Here is an 18,460-nt window from a genome sequence, read left to right on the forward strand (position 1 = left end):
ACTCAGGAAATGACAATCTAAGAAGAAATGGGATGGCATTAACAGCGAGAAGAGAGATAGCAAAAACAGTCAAAAGATATCATGTAAAGACAGACCAAATGATATCTCTAAGATTTTGGGGAAAACCTATCAATAGAACCATTAGCCAAGTTTATACACCAGCTAAAGAGGTAGAAGAATAAATGGATTGACTTTATGGTGGACTCCAGAAGGAAGCTACTCACATACCAAAGAGAACTTGTTAAACACAGGTGACTGGGATGCAAGAGCGAGAAAGAAAGCAGGAGAAAAGATTGTAGGAACATTTCCCTAGGATCATAAATAGAAGAGAAGAACAAACAACTTAATTTTGAGAGGCCAACAGTTTGCTTATTGCCAAGATATCTTCAAGCACTCAAAGAGAGCCAACTGCATGCATGGACATCACCTCATGGCCAATATAGAAACCAACTGCAGTACATAATTGGAAGCAGAAGATGGAAAAGCTCTAGTCTCTTGGCAAAACAAGGCCAGGAACAAATTGTGGCCTAGACCTTGAACTACTGATATCAAAAAATTGAATAAAGTTAAAGAAAAACTTGAAGAATATCCCTGTTGATTTTGAAAATAATGCAAACAAAAAAAAAAGAGATTTGTGCTATTAAGCTCAACAGACCAGTAGCCAAAATAATGTTGGACTGAAACCAGGAATACAGACATGGAAGAATACAAAAAGCCAAAAAGAAACAGAAGTCTCAATAGATGACAGAAGAAGTTCTTCAAGAAATTAAAGACAGATGGAAAGGAAAATGGGACAGAAACAAGACCAAAGAGAACTATTGTAATAATCAATGCTGAGAAAATTACAACAAAAGGAAGGACCCAAAAGGGGCCTAGACAGAGGATAGTCCATTATACAGGTAAGGGAGGTGGAGAAGCTGAAGGAGGAAAACCATTTTCCCCATCTTCACTGGTAACCACCCCCTCCCCCACTTCCCATGTCATAAACAACTGTTGTTTCAATGATGATGACATGGGTGGGGGAATAACAGGAAAACAGAGAGAAGTGGTTTACCTCGTTCAACCCCCCCACCTTCTCCTCCCCCCAATAAAATTGACTATCCTCTGTCTAGGCCTCCTTTTGGCCTCTACCCAGATAATAGAATAGTACCAAAAGGGGAAACAAGAGAGATTTTTACAAGATCTAACAAATTAATGGGACTTTTAAACTATGAGTGGTAATGTTGTATAACCAGTGGAAAATACATTACACGACCAAGAAGAAATAAAATGCCAATCGAAACTATAGATGAAGAACTATATAAAAGAGATTAAAGGATGACAGATTCATAGAATCATAGAATCATAGAATCATAGAATCAAAGAGTTGGAAGAGACCTCATGGGCCATCCAGTCCAACCCCCTGCCAAGAAGCAGGAATATTGCATTCAAATCAACCCTGACAGATGGCCATCCAGCCTCAGATTCATTCAAGGAAGAACGATTTGAAGACAAACCTACAATATTAGAAAGTGAAGTAGAAGCTGATCTCAGGATACTTGGGAGAAACAAATCACTGAGAACTGATGACATGCTAATAAAATGCTCCAAGCTACAGAGATAGGCTCAACTATAGTTCTTACTAAACTATGCCAACATGTATGGAAAACAAAACAGTGACCCACAGATTGGAAACACTTAATATACATTCCAGGGCCCAACAAACAGGACACCAGGAATTGCAATAACTAGAGAACTGCTGCATTAAATTCCCATGAAAGCAAAGTGATGTTCAAAATTCTACAACAAAGACTTTCTCCATATATGAAACAAGAAATGGCAGATGTCCAAAGTGGGTTAAGAAAAGGAACAGACACTAAGGATCATACCGCAAACATATATTGGGTATTATTATTATTTTGGTCATGTCAGGAGTGACTCCTGGTGTGAGAGAATTGGCCGTCTGCAAGGACGTTGCCCAGGGGACGCCTGGATGATTTGATGTTTTTTATCATCCTTGTGGGAGGCTTCTCTCATGTCCCCACACGAGGAGCTGGAGCTGATAGAGGGAGCTCATCCACCTCTCCCCGGATTCGAACCTGTGACCTGTCGGTCTTCAGTCCTGCCGGCACAGGGGTTTAACCCACTGCGCCACCAGGGGCTCATATTGGGTAATGAAGCACACTGAATAATTTTTTAAAGCAGCTTGAGCTTTACAAATTATAGCAAAGACTTTGATAGTATAGATCAGGAAAAACTATAGATGAATCTTAATGTAATTGGTATGTCACAACATTTAATTGTTCTGATGAATAACCTATACTCAGGATAAGAGATTACCATGAGGACAGAATATGGAAAAACGGAATGATTTCCAATTAACAAGAAGTTAGGCAAAACAGCATTTTATTACCATTCAATGTATATGTTGGACATATACATAATGCTTGGTAAGGCAGTAGGATAAGCGGGAAATTGCACTACAGATGAATTAAGTCAATCAAAGAAAATTAAATGTAAGTGTACGTAAGTCCCAACTGTACCTCCATTTCACATCGAGCCTTGTTTGGTGAACCTAAATGTAGAAAAAACAAACTAGATCACTCAAGCCTTTTCTAGCATACCGTAATGATGATATATAAGTAAGCGTATATGAATGATGCCTGAAAATCATCCCAGATGCCTGGACCTTCATTGCCATTTATTAGAAAAGAAAACAAGCCACTTGATCATTAAGAGTTCAGTCAAGTGGGAAAATATGCAGCCATCTCCACACAATGAGGTGCACTGGAAATTATCACCTTACTTTTTTTGCATTTCTTGCATTCAGTAACACAGCAATAGCTTACTGGATCACATAAAGGCATAGAGTTAGGAGGCATGTATTCTCTGCTTCTTGTATCTCCCTCTGCTACCATTCACTCCTTGTTCTCCTCTGCATCCTAGCTGTCTCCTCTCCAGTTTGCATTATTCTCCCTATCAACCAACTTCCCATATGTACAAACACAATCTTCAGTTGCCAAAGTCCCATTGCCACAGTTCTAACCCTTTTTGGTCCCAATTTCTGTGAATTAAATATTCCTCTGGATTTATGTCATAGAATTAAGTTGCAAGACTCCTGGAAAGGGGGAAGGAGCGGGTGACGAAGTATAGACCACACAATGTAAAATGTATATTTACTAAGCTGAGAACCTAACCAAAGACTGATCATAGAACAGACAAGATATTTAGCAGCGGGAGATGAAAGCATGTGAGAGGAGGGATGCATTATTATTATTCAGCAGACAACCTCTGCTTTAGTCAGAGTAACAGGCTGCAGCAGCCAGCCTGCCAGTCTCCAGCCCCAAAGGACACAACGCTGCAGACAAAATCTGGCAGTTTTGACACACAGTTGCCAAGTTTCCACCACCCAACACTATCTTCATAAAGCAAAGTCGGCACACAAAGCACGGGCAGAGTCACAGGTTTTCTTGCCTCTCCCCTCCCGACATCCCTGTTGCCTTGGCAGTATAAGAAGGTTTTGTGGGGCCAGTCACTCTCATTGCGTGGTTTTGGTGATGATGAGGCCACGGACCATATTTTCATCCTTGTGGACCACTGGTAGTCCATGGACCACAGGTTGGGTGCCACTGGTACTGATGCATCCTAAGCCAACTTCTTCCCCAAGCACATATAGTGTGTGTGTGTTGGGGGGACGGGGGCGCTTTGTCTTTGTGTGTGTATGTGTGAGGCGTGACTTGAGAAACTGCAAGTTGCTTCTGGTGTGAGAGAATTGGCCGTCTGCAAGGAAGTTGCCCAGGGGATGCCCAGATGTTTTGATGTTTCACCATCCTTATGGGAGGCTTCTCTCCTGTCTCTGCATGGGGAGCTGGAGCTGACAGAGGGAGCTCATCCATGCTTTCCCGGATTTGAATCTCCAACCTGCTGGTCTTCAGTCACTACTTTGTTCATGAAACCAAGCCACTGAATTCAAGGATGGGAATATAAATCTGACTGGGAATCTGCCCCTTCTTTTCTGAAACAGCCCTACAATGGATTCTCTTGCCAGGAGAGCAGCTGCTTTCCAGATTCCCCCTTACAACGTCTGTTTCTCTCCCCCTCCCTCCCTCCCTCCCTCCCTCCCTCCTTTTGGGAAGGAAACTTTAAAAACCAGATGTAAACCTCCCTCCCCATGCCGTGTCCAAAGTGCTGGGAGTATGACTGATGGGCTGCTCCATAGTCCAGCCCTGCCTTTGTCAAGCCAACAACACGCGAGGAAAGGCAGAAAGGACTTCCTGCCTGGCTGGCTGGCTGGCGAGGAAGTTCCAACCGAGGCTCTGCAAAGAGACCTCCAAGTCCAGCCATTCCCGACGGGGGACCCAGAGAGGGAAGGAGGGGAGCCCACACTGAAGCAGCGCGTATTCACAGGCACTGGGAAGCACCCTTCCTTTTTTCCATGGCAGGAGCCCCAAGTGGCCTGCAGAAGTACCCTGGAGGACGAGCCCCCTTGAACTACCCTGGGCCAATGCTGTGCAATCCCGGGGGTTCTGCAAGCCTTTGCGCCTTCCTTGCCCCAGAGGGCTCCCCCAAGGCCCTCGCCTCGAGCGCTGGCCCCTTCCAGGGGCGCCCGGCCCCTTCCTCCCTTCCTTCTCTCCCTCCCCCCCCCCCCCTCCCCCGCGCGGACTTACATAGTGTTTGTTGGGGATCCGCCTCTTCTGCACATCCAGCACCTTCACCTCCACGATACTCTTCCGGGGCATCGCGCGGGCCCTCGCTGCAACCCCAGCAGCACCAAATCCAAAAGACGAAAAAACTGTGCAAAAAGCGGGTGAGACGCGGGGTGGGTGTGTGGAGACGACCGGAGCGCCCGCCTTGCTCGTCCCGAGGCGCGTGTGTGGCCCCAGTTCCTCCTCTCCTTCCCAAAGGTGCAAACTTTTCTTTTTCCTCGGAGCCGGGCTTGCGAAGGCGCCTGCTCGGGCTCCCTCCTCCTCCTCCTCGTCCTCGTCCTCCTCCTGGCCGGGCCCCCCCTCCTCACCTCTCCTTCCCAGCCAGAGTTCGCAGATGCGGGAGGGCTCCTCCCAGCCCATCCCTGCCAAAGGCAGCCTATCCCACGCGCGCGCGCCCGACCGGCCAGGCGGGCCATTGTGCGCTCAGGGCCGGCCCCGCGCTCTTAAAGGGGCACGCGCCTCCCAGCCAGGCCCACGAGCAACACGTCCCCGAGCAGGAACAAAGGCCCCCTGGCCCTCTCCTGCCCTTTCTCTACCCCCCCCCCCACCTCACACAAGCAATTGAGGAAATTCCCCTCTTCCTTCAAAGCATGCCACATTGAGGAGGGGGCAAGCTTGTTTCCTGCTGCCCTGGAGAGTTGGACACCTAGCAATGGGGTTCAAATTGAAGCAAAAGGAAAAGGGATTCTACCTAAACCAGAGGTTCCCAACTTTTATTTGACCAGGGCCCACTTGACTAGGGACCACTCTCCAACTTTAGTACCAAAAGGAGAGGAAAGGAGCGAAAATGATGGAATGAATGAATGAATAAATAAATAAATAAAATAAGAGGAAGGAGGCTCGCAGCCCAAAGTTGGGAACTACTGACCTAAACACTACCAAGAACATCTTGAGTGACAAGAAAAGGAAAGCCTTCCAAACATGGCAGAGAGGCATCAACTGTGCTGCTAAGAAAAAGATCTATGCCAGCACAAAAGCGGAGGTCCAAAGAAGGACAAGAGAACTCAAGAACATCTGGTAGACAAAGAAGGCTGAAGAAATCCAACACCTGGCAGATACCCATGATGCTAAGGGATTTTTCAAAGCCACAAAGTTAATCCATGGACCAAGAAACCATGGCATACAGCCTCTACGCTCATCAGATGGAACCAAACTCCTGAAGGACCAAAAATCAATTCCACTACATTGGAAAGAACACTACCAAAGCATCCTGAACCGCAGCTCCAATGTGGCTGAAGAGGTTCTCTCACAAATCCCGCAACAACAAACCAGGGATGAGCATGCAGCACTGCGTAGTTTGGAAGAAGTCAACAATGCCATCAACCAACAAAAAATAATAATAACAAAACCAGCGGACTGGATGGGATCCCTGCTGAAATCTTTAAAAAGGGAGGACCTGAGCTGACACACCAACTCCACCAGCTCATAGAAAAAGTGTGGATGACCGAGAAAATCCCAGCAGATTTCAAGGATGCCACCATCATCACCCTCTTCAAAAAAAGGGGAAAGAACAGACTGCGGAAACTATTGAGGTATCTCCCTTCTAACCTCAGCTGGAAAAATCCTTGCAAGATTCTTGCAAACCGCCTTCTGCCCCTCTCAGAAGACACCCTCCCAGAATCCCAGAACGGCTTCCGCCCCTCCAGAGGAATCGTGGACATGATCTTCACTGCACAACAGCTCCAAGAAAAATGAAGGGAACAAAATGAACCTCTGTACATGGCATTCATTCCCCTTGCAAAGGCATTTGACACAGTGTATCTCAGCGCTCTCTGGACCATCCTCCAAAAAATCGGGTGCCCAAACAAATTTGTGAACATCCTGCAGCTCCTCCATGATGGCATGATGGAAACAGTCTTAGACAGCAAAGGCTCCCAAAGTGACCCATTTAAAGTGGAATCCGGTGTCAAACAGGGATGTGTTATTGCCCCAACTTTATTCTCCATCTTCATCGCTATGATACTTCACCTTGTTGATGGGAAGCTTCCCACCGGAGTGGAAATCATCTATCGGACAGATGGCAAGCTATTCAACCTCAGCAGACTGAAAGCCAAAACCAAGGTTACAACAACATCTGTTATAGAACTCCAGTATGCTGATGACAACGTCATCTGTGCACATTCAGAAGAAGATCTACAAGCCATTCTAAACACCTTTCAGAAGCATACAAGAAGCTCGGCCTGTCATTGAACATCGAGAAAATCAAAGTGCTGTTCCAGCAGACACCAGCCAACCCCTCTTCAATGCCAGAGATACAGCTTATTGGTGTAACATTAGAAAATGTTGACCATTTCCACTACCTTGGCAACCACCTCTCCACCAAAGTCAACATCGACAAGAGAAATACAACACCGCCTGAGCTCTGCGAGCGCAGCATTTTTCTGAATGAAGCAGAGAGTGTTTGAGGACCGGGACATCCATAGGGATACCAAGGTGCTTGTTTATAAAGCTATTGTCCTCCCAACCCTGCTATATGCCTGCGAAACATGGACTGTCTACAGACATCACATGAAACTCCTGGAACGATTCCATCAGCGCTGCCTCTGGAAAATCCTGCAAATCTCTTGGGAAGACAAGCGGACAAACGTCAGCGTGCTGGAAGAAGCAAAGACCACCAGCTTCACTGTGCCAATGGTGGGGAGGGAAGGGTCAAACTACACTCATTCTACAATAGATGCATCCTAATGTGAAGAAGCAGGGAAAGTCCCAAGCAAAAAAATGGAACACATCTATCTATCTATCTATCTATCTATCTATCTAGGAGTCCCCGGTGGTGCAGTGGGTTAAACCACTGAGCTGCTGAACTTGCTGATCGAAAGGTTACAGGTTCGAATCCAGGGAGTGGCATAAGTTCCTGCTGTTAGCCCCAGCTTCTGCCAACCTAGCAGTTCGAAAACACGCAAATGTGAGTAGATTGATAGGTACCGCATTAGTGGGAAGGTAAGGGCAGCATTGCTGGTCACAGCTGACCATGCAGTCATGCCAGCCACATGACCTTGGAGGTGTCTGTGGACAACACCGGCTCTTCAGCTTATTTATTTATTTATGACGTTTATATGCCGCCCTTCTCACCCTGAAGGGGACTCAAAGCGGCTTACAAGATATATATACGGTACCTATAAGATATTAGCATAGTACAATATCAATATTATATATTACTATATTATACTATACATTATATTGTAATATTATTAGTAATATTACATGTAATATAGAATTATAATATATTATTAATAGTAGATCGTATTACATTACTTGCCGTTCCCTGCCACGCGTTGCTGTGGCCCAGTCTATGTATATGTGTTGTGTGTGCATATGTGTGTGTATATATTTGTGTATATGTGTATATGTGTGTGTTTGTGTGTGAATATATGTGTGTGTGGTCTTGCACATGCATTGTAATGTATTTTTTGTTTTTTGGATTTTTAAGTCCCTTCTGTGTTTTTAAGAGTGATTATCACTCCTTGGCCTGATAGGTGTTTTGTGTCCAAATTTGGTGTCAATTTGTCCAGTGGTTTTTTGTTTTTTTTTAGTTATGTTAATCCCACAAATGAACATTACATTTTTATTTATATAGAAGATAATATTATAAATATGTGTAAATACAATATATTATATTATATTATTAGCATAGCACAGGATTTTATTTGTCGTGTCAGGACAATCAGTCAAATTATATTACATTTCTAACAGAACAAAGCAAACAGACAAAATACAAAATTTGTGAGTTTGGTAGTTGATTAAATGTCCTTTGACCAGTATCTGGCCACTTGGAGTGCTTCTGGTGTTGATGCAAGAAGGTCCTCCCTTGTGCATGTGGTAGGGCTCAGGTTGCATTGCAGCAGGTGGTCTGTAGTTTGCTCCTCTCCACACTTGCATGTCAAGGATTCCACTTTGTAGCCCCATTTCTGAAGGTTGGCTCTGCATCTTGTGGTGCCAGAGCGCAGTCTGTTCAGCGCCTTCCAAGTCGCCCAGTCCTCTGTGTGCCCAGGGGGAAGTCTCTCATTTGGTATCAGCTTTTGGTTGAGGTTCTGGGTTTGAGCCTGCCACTTTTGGACTCTCGCTTGCTGAGGTGTTCCAGCGAGTGTCTCTGTAGATCTTAAAACTATTTCTAGATAGCACAGGAGACAAGGAGGAACTGCCCTCTGGGCCCCTCTCTCTTCCTTCTGGCCCAGAGCAGCAGCTTAGAAATGGAGATGAGCACCAACCCCCAGAGTCGGACAGGACTGGACTTGATGTCAGGGGAAAACCTTGACTGTCTATCTATCTATCTGCACACACTGTGTACACTGTATGTCTTCAGGACGCCTCTGGACTTCTGGAGCCTGGTAGATGCTACCCTGCGCCTGACCCCTGCCGCTCTCCTTCAGGGCGGAGGGAGGGAGGAGGGAGAAGAGGCGGGGCCGAGCCTGGACGGGCAGCCGCTGAGCTCAGCTCCTTTCTCTTCTGCAGACGCCGATCGAGGGCCCTTTCCCATTCCAGCGGTGAAACGAATCCGACGTGCCTCTGGCGTCCGTGGCAAAAGGAGGGGGCGGGGGCCAGGGCGGGGCCCGTGCTCTCTCTCTCTCTCTCTCTCTCGTACTCTCTGCCTGCAAACGCCTGCCTTCTCCGCTTACTTCCCTCTAGAGCAGTGGTGCCCAACATTTGGTCCTCTGGTTTGAGGGTCGGGGTGGACATCATCTCCCCAAATTCTTGATTTCCGCAAAGCTAGCAGGGGCTTCTGGGAGAGCTAGTAAGTGATAGCGTCGACCAGGTCCATAGCCAGGATTTCGTTTCGGGTGGGGGGAGGGGGTAATTTTTTTCAGGGGGGTTTCGGGGGGGGGGCTGAGTCTGAGTGAAAGAGGGTCTATCCTAGCAAACCTTTTGTATCATTACCCCAATACCCCCATGCATATGGGATATATTGAGTAGGGTGATCAGATCATGATATGAATAAACATAACAGTTTAAAGAATGCACCAGTAAGGCCTTTTCGTGGACCACCCTGAGAATTTCGGGGGGGGGGGGCTGAAGCCCCCCGAGCGCCCCTCCCCCTCCCCCGGCTACATGCCTGGCGTCGACCATTGTTGCTTAGCCCTTTAGTTCGTGATTGAAGAAGCCCAATGATACACAGGCTTGACTTGTTTTAGAAATTTGAAACCCTTCAACTGCAGCCCCCCAACTTCCAGAAGCCCTAGCTAGCTTGTTCAATTGTCAGGAATTCTGGGAGTTGAAAGCCCAAACAGCTGGAGGGCCACACTTGGAGGGTGCCTGGGTTAAGCTCTTAATTTTATCAATTGATGTTGTCCCTTGTTTGCATTCTGTTAATTTAGGTATTGCTCTGGTGCTATGGAATTTTATAGTCAGAATCTTATTTTCTTGGTTCTTCTTTCAGGAAATCTGCTCTTTTCTTGACATCTTTCAGAATAAAAAGGCTTACTCTGAATATGTTGGATCTTTCCTGACCTTGCAAGAGGGATGTCAGAATATCATTTGTGTTGGGAGACCTGCAGTTGGATAATATTGGATGTAAATATCTGTCTCGCAGTTCAGTATATGCTGGACAGTCAATTAAGAAATGTTCAATGTCTTCCACTGTTTGTTCTCCCCAGACGCAGAATCTCTCACTTCTTAGGATGTTACCGTAGTGCCCGGTTTGCATCATAGTGGAATAGTTAGGTAGTGCTCTAAATGAATATTCCTTTTGTGGGAAGCTAAAAACCTTGTGGCTGAAGACCTACCTATGCTCTCTAGGTCCAGCTGTGCATAGACATCCCGAATGCGCCACTTGAGCACTTGTCCTGCCCCCGGATCCAGAACACCCAGAAATTGCAAAGGCAGACCGAATCCAGCCAACTCATTATTCAGAGCCGCCATCCACAATGACTTCTGGTCACGCTGGACTTAATCCTCTAGACATAGGCAAGGAAGTCTACTGGGATCCATAGAGTTTACTTTTGACCAGTAATTAAACTGTCTCATTAAGATTTGAGCTTTTACTGGGGGCATTCCTAGCTCCGCCCTTACTGCCGCCATCAGCGTTGTTCTGGAAAGGCCCAGGAGGGTGTGAAACTGCTTAACTTGGAAGGCTTTGATCTTGGCCAAATTGATGTGTCCCTGAATTTCAGCCCCAAATATAAGTGTTGGCATTATTTTTGTTTTAAAGACTTCCAGGGCAGGTCTGATTGTGCCTGGGTATCTATGATGGTACAGCTTATAAATGGAACCTGCTGCTTTCGTTGCTTGCAAATGTGAGTAGATCAATAGGTACTGCTTCGATGGGAAGGTAAAGGCACTCCATGCAGTCATGCCAGCCACATGACCTAAGAGGCATCTATGGACAATGCCAGCTTTTGGCTTAGAAATGCAGATGAGCACCACTCTCCAGAGTTGGACACGACTAGACATAATGTCAAAGGGAAATCTTTTGCTTTACCTTTACTATGTTATTTACACCCCTGCCGTCAAATGGTCTAAACAGCACTGAATTTGCAGCTTGTGTAGTTTGGTCAAAGGTACCATGGCTCTGTGCAGTTATGCCGGCCCCACAACCTTGGAGGTGTTTACAGATAATGCTGGCTCTTCCACTTAGAAATTGAGATGAGCACCACTTCCCAGACTTGGACACGACTGGACTTAATGTCAGAGGAAAACCTCTACCATTACCTATTATTATTATTATTATTATTATTATTATTTAGTCAAAAACAGCTGGAGGATCAAAGTTTGGGAACTACTGGTATGGACAATCCCTCCTGGTTGAGTATGATCTCTTAATCTTATCATAGAAACTTGGCAGTGAGTCTGTGATTGTAGAGGCCTATTCTGGATCTGCATGGTCTATACATTTCCAGATGGGAGGCTGTCTGGACAAAAAATGCTTGACACACATTCCTCTTATCACTTTGCCCTCTATTTGTGCCTCTTAAAATCCATAGCCCTTTCAGCAACAGATTTGCAAGACTTTTCAGAGGCATACTGGTAGAATCTTTCCAGAAACTGAGAGTGACGTGTGTAGACGGTCCATGTTTCGCAGGCATACATTAAAGTTGGAAGAGCGATAGCTTTATAAACAAGCATCTTAGTATCCCTATGAATGTCCTGATCCTCAAACACTCTCTGCTTCATTTTAAAGAATGCTGCACTTGCAGAGCTCAGGACCCTTCCACACAGCCATATGTCCCAGAATATCAGACAGAATATCCCACAATATTTGCTTTGAACTGGGATATCTGAGTCCACACTGCCATATATTCCAGTTCAAAGCAGATAATCTGGGATTTTATTCAGCTGCGTGGAAGGGGCTGCAGATGGTGTTGTATTTCAGTGTCAGTGTCAACTTTTCTGGAGAGATGGCTGCCTAGGTAGCAGAAATGGTCAACATTTCCTAGCATCACACCATTAAGCTTTATTGCCTTCTAACTACCTGTGCTTTCCATTTGTCTTAAGTAATACTGCCATGGGCCATTGGGACTTGGTTATATGAGCAGCGGGGTCAGGGTCTCTGTCAGTGGATTCAGTGACTTGGGACTAAGAGCAAAGAAAGGATTGGGAGTGAAAACAATTGTTGTGCCCCCACAGAAACAGATGTTGGCACAACACACACACAAATACATGTGGTTGGTAAAATCAGCTGTCAGGGTAAATATTGTTAACATGTAATTCAGAGGCACATTTTTGACATTGAAAATGTTTTCTCTTGTTTCTTATTCAGCCAGTAGTTACTTTCCTTTCTGAAGTCCTTAATCAGGGAATTCAGATTGTATTTGTTTGTGTGGGAGTTTTGTCATTAACCTAAGTAAAAATTGGCTTCCTTTGTTCATGATGCTGCAGTTCTCTTGCTTGTTAATTCCTTTCACAGATAATTTCTTTTTTACTTACTGTGAGTGATGCATATAATTTGGACAATGGTCACCTGCATTCTGTTTTTGGCACATATTTTCTTTTAAATGGTTTTGCAAATCATCTGAAACCAACGTTTCCTCTTTTCTGAATTTGACTATTACTCACTTGATATAATATTCCTCATAAGGCTATATGCATGGCTAATTTGAAACAGAGGCAATGCGAAATATTACGCGTCTGTGTTCAGTAACATGAGAGGCAGCATGGGTTGCAGCTTGAATGTTGGCCTCAGACTCCTGAAGATCAGGGTCCAGATCCTAGTCAGAGGTAGAAACTCAATGAGTGACCTTGGGCACATCGTACTCTCTCAGTTTCAGAGGAAGGTGATGGTTAACCTCCATGAAATAAATCCAAAAGTACCAGTCGCAGGTCCTCACATTATATATTAAAGGAACATTTCTAGTAACTTGCTGACTCTTGCTTTCAGATCAGATATAGGGAAAAGTGTATATTATTCCCACTCAACCATGCAAACCCATTGGATGTTTTTGGGACAACCTCTGAGGAAAGCAAAGGCAAACCTCCTCTGAACAAATCTTACCAAGAAAATGTTGTGATGGGGTTACGACAAGTCAGTAATATCTTGAAGGCATACAACGACAACAACAACAACCACACCTGCTTATAGACATAGGAGTTTTTTACATTTTAAGATTACCTTAAGATGCAACACTTTCTGGAATATTTCCATGCAAGCAAATTTTATTGTGGGAATCAGACCTTAGCTATGGGATTGCTGAGCTGCATTTTAAAATGAATTCAGGTTTAGTGCTGGCATGCCATTCTTGTACAATAATTGGATTTCCTTATAAACAGATTTTCTACTCCCTTGACAATAACTTAAAACACACCTTCATCTTGGTTCAACAGCAACAAGCACTCAATACGAAGCGGCCTAACTTCATCTACAGCAGGAAAGATTTCCATTTACAGAGAATGCATTTTGTCTACCTATTACACTCACAAAAATCTATTAGGCTATCTATTAGACTCTGAGAAACTTACACAAATGGCAAGAAGTTTATTTGCTATCAGTTCCATAATTGCTTCCATTCCAGTTGAGATGTAAAAAGCATGCTTACAATATGACGAATGGAGTCTGAAGCAACAGTTGCATAGTGTGGGAAGCTTCCTTTCTGTGAATTCAGTCAGCTTACTAGTCAGCCATGCGCTGTTTTCCAATACTATACTATTTCCCTTCCCAAATTGTTTTCAGTTTATCTCATGGTCAGAGAATGTCTTCAACCACACTCTACCTGCCATTTAGTCTTCCATGGGTTGTTTAGTCTTTTTTTACTTAAGAGGGTTTCTCCCCTCTTGCACCCCCACTTAAATAATGTCACTGCTGCTAAAATATTGCGATTCTCTCAAATTTGAGGGCACTTCCACAAAGAGTTGAACTTCTGCCACTAGGCAGAATAACCCTTGTTAATTTCATGGCATGGATTAATAGCTGTCCATTGGTACAAAGAGGATTAATTTGTATTGGTAACTATGATACTTTTTGCATTACATTAGTACGGTACTTTGAAGTGGGAGAAGGTATGAAGTCTGAGAATAGACAGGAGAGTCAATTTTCTTTTGCTACTGACCTGTTTCCATGGTTCTCATAATTGTGCGAATGAGCTATGGGTTATGATTGTGTACTTTGCTAGGTAAAATTAGTTTTGGGGAAAAGGAAGTCTAACTTGTATTGTCGAAGGCTTTCATGGCTGGAATCACTAGGCTCTTGTGGGTTTTTTCGGGCTATAGGGCCATGTTCTAGAGGCATTTCTCCTGACGTTTCGCCTGCACTACCTCTGAGGATGCTTGCCATAGATGCAGGCGAAACGTCAGGAGAAATGCCTCTAGAACATGGCCCTATAGCCCGAAAAAACCCACAAGAACCTAGAAGTCTAACTTCTTGATCCAACAATTGACTATGGCAATGCATTACTTGTGCTGCTTTGAACACAGCCTTTTCAGGCATCTGGTTTACAGTTACTGACAGCAATGTTGTGTGATTAATGTAGTAATATACAACTGTACCCTTCACCTTCTCCCTTTTGCATATCCTTCATTTTGCTTTGTTAAAAAAATCCACCTTTGAATAAAAACACAATATAAGTTGGCAGAATATTTTACTCCCAAGCAAATGCAATCAGATGTTTAACACTATAGGTTGATACATGTTAACTCATAAAGAAGTGCCATTGATTACAATGCACTGGAGCATAAAGTGTAGTGAAAATGGAGATAACCCTATTTACAGTCACTATCTCTAGGTGGGAAACTAGCAATGATAAATCTGCAATATAAATTGCCACATTGTGCAGCTCTTTCTGCAGGATGCAGCACTTTTATCTTGGAAAATATGGTTTCCAATAAAGTTGAAAAGGGAAATCACTCTCATTGGTCTAGTGAAAGATGAAGACTATTATGAAATACAATATGCATAATTTTGTTCTAGGTGTTTTAACGACTTCTCATTACTCAGCTTTTATAGATAATAACTGCAATATTTTTTCTTATTCAATGTCTATATTTCGGTAGCAGTGTACAATAATTATACTTCCTTGGCTCTTACACAACCACTAAATGCACAAATATTTAAGACACGTTTCATTTGATTTCCTATAATTTTGCTGTAACTTTTTTTAGTGCCTCACCAAAAAATGCAGAAGACAAGATTGGCTTCAACTTCTGGATAATCTGTGACCTTCTTAAGCATGTTATTCCATCAGTTAAGTGCTTCTAAGTATTAGGCAAACAAATCAAAACTAAACATTAAAATATTTTCCCCATATGCAAAATCTACATGCAAACAGTTTGCCTTTCTCTTGTGCTCTAGCTTTCTCTCTACCTCACACACATGTAACTTTTTACCCCACCTTTGATGACCAACATGTAGTCAGCAGTACTTTGGTTTATATTAACATTAGTTGGGCTTAATCATATTAAGCTTCCTAACAGATAGGCAGCTCCTCTTGCCTATCTGTGAGCTTCATTCCAATATATCACTTACAAAAACTGGCTGTGAAGGTCCTGAGAAAGAGAAAGATCAATAAGAAGTTGTAGACTGCCTCAGAGTGAAGTGACTTCAGATGAGATTTTCCCTGTTGGACTAACGGTCACCCAATGGTGATAAAAAGCATTGACACTTATTAGTATACTGTGCCTGCCTGCTGTTTTGACACAATAATCACCTGGACTCCAAGGTAGGGGATTATGAAGATGTGAGAGTATTTTTTACCCCTTCTCTTTTAAACCCCCCCCCCCCATAAAATAAGTTTTTGTGCTTCTTATATATGCACTGGAGACTTATACCATGTTGATGGAAAAGGCAATGACTGGCTGATTTTCTGACCAAGGGTCTAGGTATGTGAGGGGGGCAAAATAGAGTCTTTGCCTCCTCTAATACACAGTTTTGAAAAAAAAAAGTGAGAGGTTTGTAAATTCATTCACACCTAAAATCTTTTATTTGCTGTGTTTGCATTTCCTTGGGAAATTTTCCTGACCATTTTCTACAGATAGAACCATAGAGTTGGAAGAGACCACATGAGCCATCTAGTCCAATCCCCTGCCATGCAAGAAAAGCACAATGAAAGCTTCCTTTGTTTAAAAAGCTTCCAAGGAAGGAGTTTCCACCACACTCCAAGGTAGAAAGTTCCATTTTTGAATGGCTCTTACAGTCAGGAAGTTTTTCCTAATGTTCAGGTGGAATCTCCTTTCTTGTACTTTGAATCCATTGCTCCAGATCCTAGTTTCCAGGGCAGCAGAAGACAAGCCTGCGTCCTCTTCCTTATTATATCCTTTTGCATATTAATACATGTCTGTCATGTCTCCTCACAACCTTCTCTTCTGCAGGCTAAACATACCCATCTCTCCAAGGTGCTCCTCATAGGGCATGGTCTCCAGACCTTTGATAATTTTAGTCGCACTCCTCTGGACATCTTCTAACTTGTCAATATCTCTTTTAAATTGTGATGCCCAGAATTGGACACAGTGTGATTCCAGGTGAGGTCTGACCAAAGCAGAATATAAAGGCACCATGATTTCCCTCGATCTAGACACAACCCCCCTTTTGATGCAGTCCAAAATCCCAGTGGCATTTTTATCGGCTGCATCACACTGTTGGCTCCTGTTCAACGTGTTCCAAAGACTCCAAGATCTTTTTCACATGGACTGTTGTCGAGCCTGGTATCACCCATTCTTTCTGTATCTTCACTTTTATTTTCTTTTTTTCCTTTTTTTTTTTTTTTTTGCCTAAGTGTAGTATCTTGCATTTGTCCTTGTTGAAATTATTTTGTTAGTTTTGGCACACCTCTCTAATTTGTTAAAGTCATTTTGAATTCTGATCCTGTCCTCTGGAGTATTAGCTATTCCCCCTAATTTGGTGTCATCTGCAAATTGATAAGCATTCCCTCTAAACCTTCATCTAAGTCACTAATAAAAATGCTGAACAGCACCAGGCCCAGGACTGAACCCTGTGGCACTCCACTAGTCACTTCTTTCCAGGATGAAATGGAACCGTTGGTCAGCACTCTTTGGGTTCATTTGCTTAACCAATTACAGATCCACTTAATGGTAGCATTGCCTAGCCCATATTTGACTAGTTTGTTTGCAAGAAAGTCATGGGGGAACTTGTCAAAGGCCATACTGAAATCAAGATATGCTACCTCCATAGCATTCCTGCATCTAGCAAGCTTGTAACTCTATCGAAAAAAGAGATAAGACTAATCTGGCGTGGCTTGTCTTTAAGAAAGCAATGTTGACCTTTAGTAACCACAGCATTCCTTTCTGATTGCAGACTGCCTCCCTAATTATCTTTTCCAGAATGTTTCCTGATGTTGGGGTGACTGGATGGTGATTGTTTGGGTCCTCTTTTTCCCTTCTTGAAGATAGGGACAACATTTGCCCTCCTTGAATCTGCTGGGACTTCTGTTTTCCAAGGATTCACAAAGATGATTGCCAGTGGTTCTAAAAGGACTTCTGCTAGTTCCTTTAATACTCTTGGACATAGTTAATCTGGCCCTGGAGACTTGACTTCATTTAGAGTAGTCAGGTATTTCTGGACTACTTCTTTACCTATTTTGTGTTACAGTTCCTCTATTGCCTCGTTTGCTTCATATTGCTCAGGTTGATCACCAATCTCTTTTTGGGAGAAGACTGAGGCAAAGAAGGTTTTGAGCAGCTCTGCCTTTTCCTTATCCGCTGTTAACTCTTCACCACCTTTTCTCCACACAGAGGCCCTATTGTTTCCTTTTGCTTCAATGTCCTTCTTTTTCTACTGACATAACCAAAGAGCCCCTTTTTATGAGTTTTGATCTCTCTGGCAAGCCTGAGTTCATATTCTGCCATAACCATACAAACCTTTTCCCTACATATGTTGGTTATTTGTTTGAATTCCTCTTTGGTGACCCCCCCCCTTTCCATTTCTTGTTCATGTCTCTTTTAATCTTTTAAAAGTTCTTTGGACATCCATTCTGGTTGTTTTGCACTTCTATTTTTCTCCTTGCTGGCACTGTTTGCAATTGTGCCTTCAGTATCTCACTTTTAAGAAACTCCCATCCATCATTAACTCCCTTCTCTTTTAGTATTCCTGTCTATGGAATCATGCTCAATATTTCCTTAAATTTCCTGATGTCACTCTCCTAAAATCTAGAATGCATGCATGACTTATCTTAGTTTCACCCTTTGTATCACAAACTCCAGGAGCACATGGTCACTCCCACTTAAGGATCCCACCACTTCCACTATATTGACCAGATCCTCAGTGTTGGTTAGGATTAGATCCAGAATGGCTGATTCCTTGTTGCCTCTTCTACCTTCTGCAAGCTAAGTGAGGAATTGGTCCTTACTATCATTACTACTATATCTCTTTTCTGCATGCTTGGTCATCTGGTCAAGGA

The 18,460-nt window shown here is 43.5% G+C and overlaps 1 protein-coding gene across 2 annotated transcripts in view; it reads right to left on the reverse strand.

Annotated features, from left to right (window-relative positions):
* Window positions 1-5,080, reverse strand: part of SH3PXD2B (SH3 and PX domains 2B) — a 124,600-nt gene extending 119,520 nt beyond the window's left edge. The window contains exon 1 of one of the 2 annotated variants that reach the window (XM_060765103.2): window positions 4,647-5,080. In XM_060765103.2, coding sequence (XP_060621086.2) covers window positions 4,647-5,045 — 399 coding nt within the window. In that variant the 5' untranslated portion in view covers window positions 5,046-5,080. The remainder of the gene's footprint in view (window positions 1-4,646) is intronic. The other variant, XM_060765105.2, reaches the window with a different exon arrangement.
* Window positions 5,081-18,460: the final 13,380 nt, after the last annotated feature.

This window comes from Anolis sagrei, chromosome 2 (assembly GCF_037176765.1).
Source record: "Anolis sagrei isolate rAnoSag1 chromosome 2, rAnoSag1.mat, whole genome shotgun sequence".
Classification (NCBI taxonomy): domain Eukaryota; kingdom Metazoa; phylum Chordata; class Lepidosauria; order Squamata; family Dactyloidae; genus Anolis; species Anolis sagrei.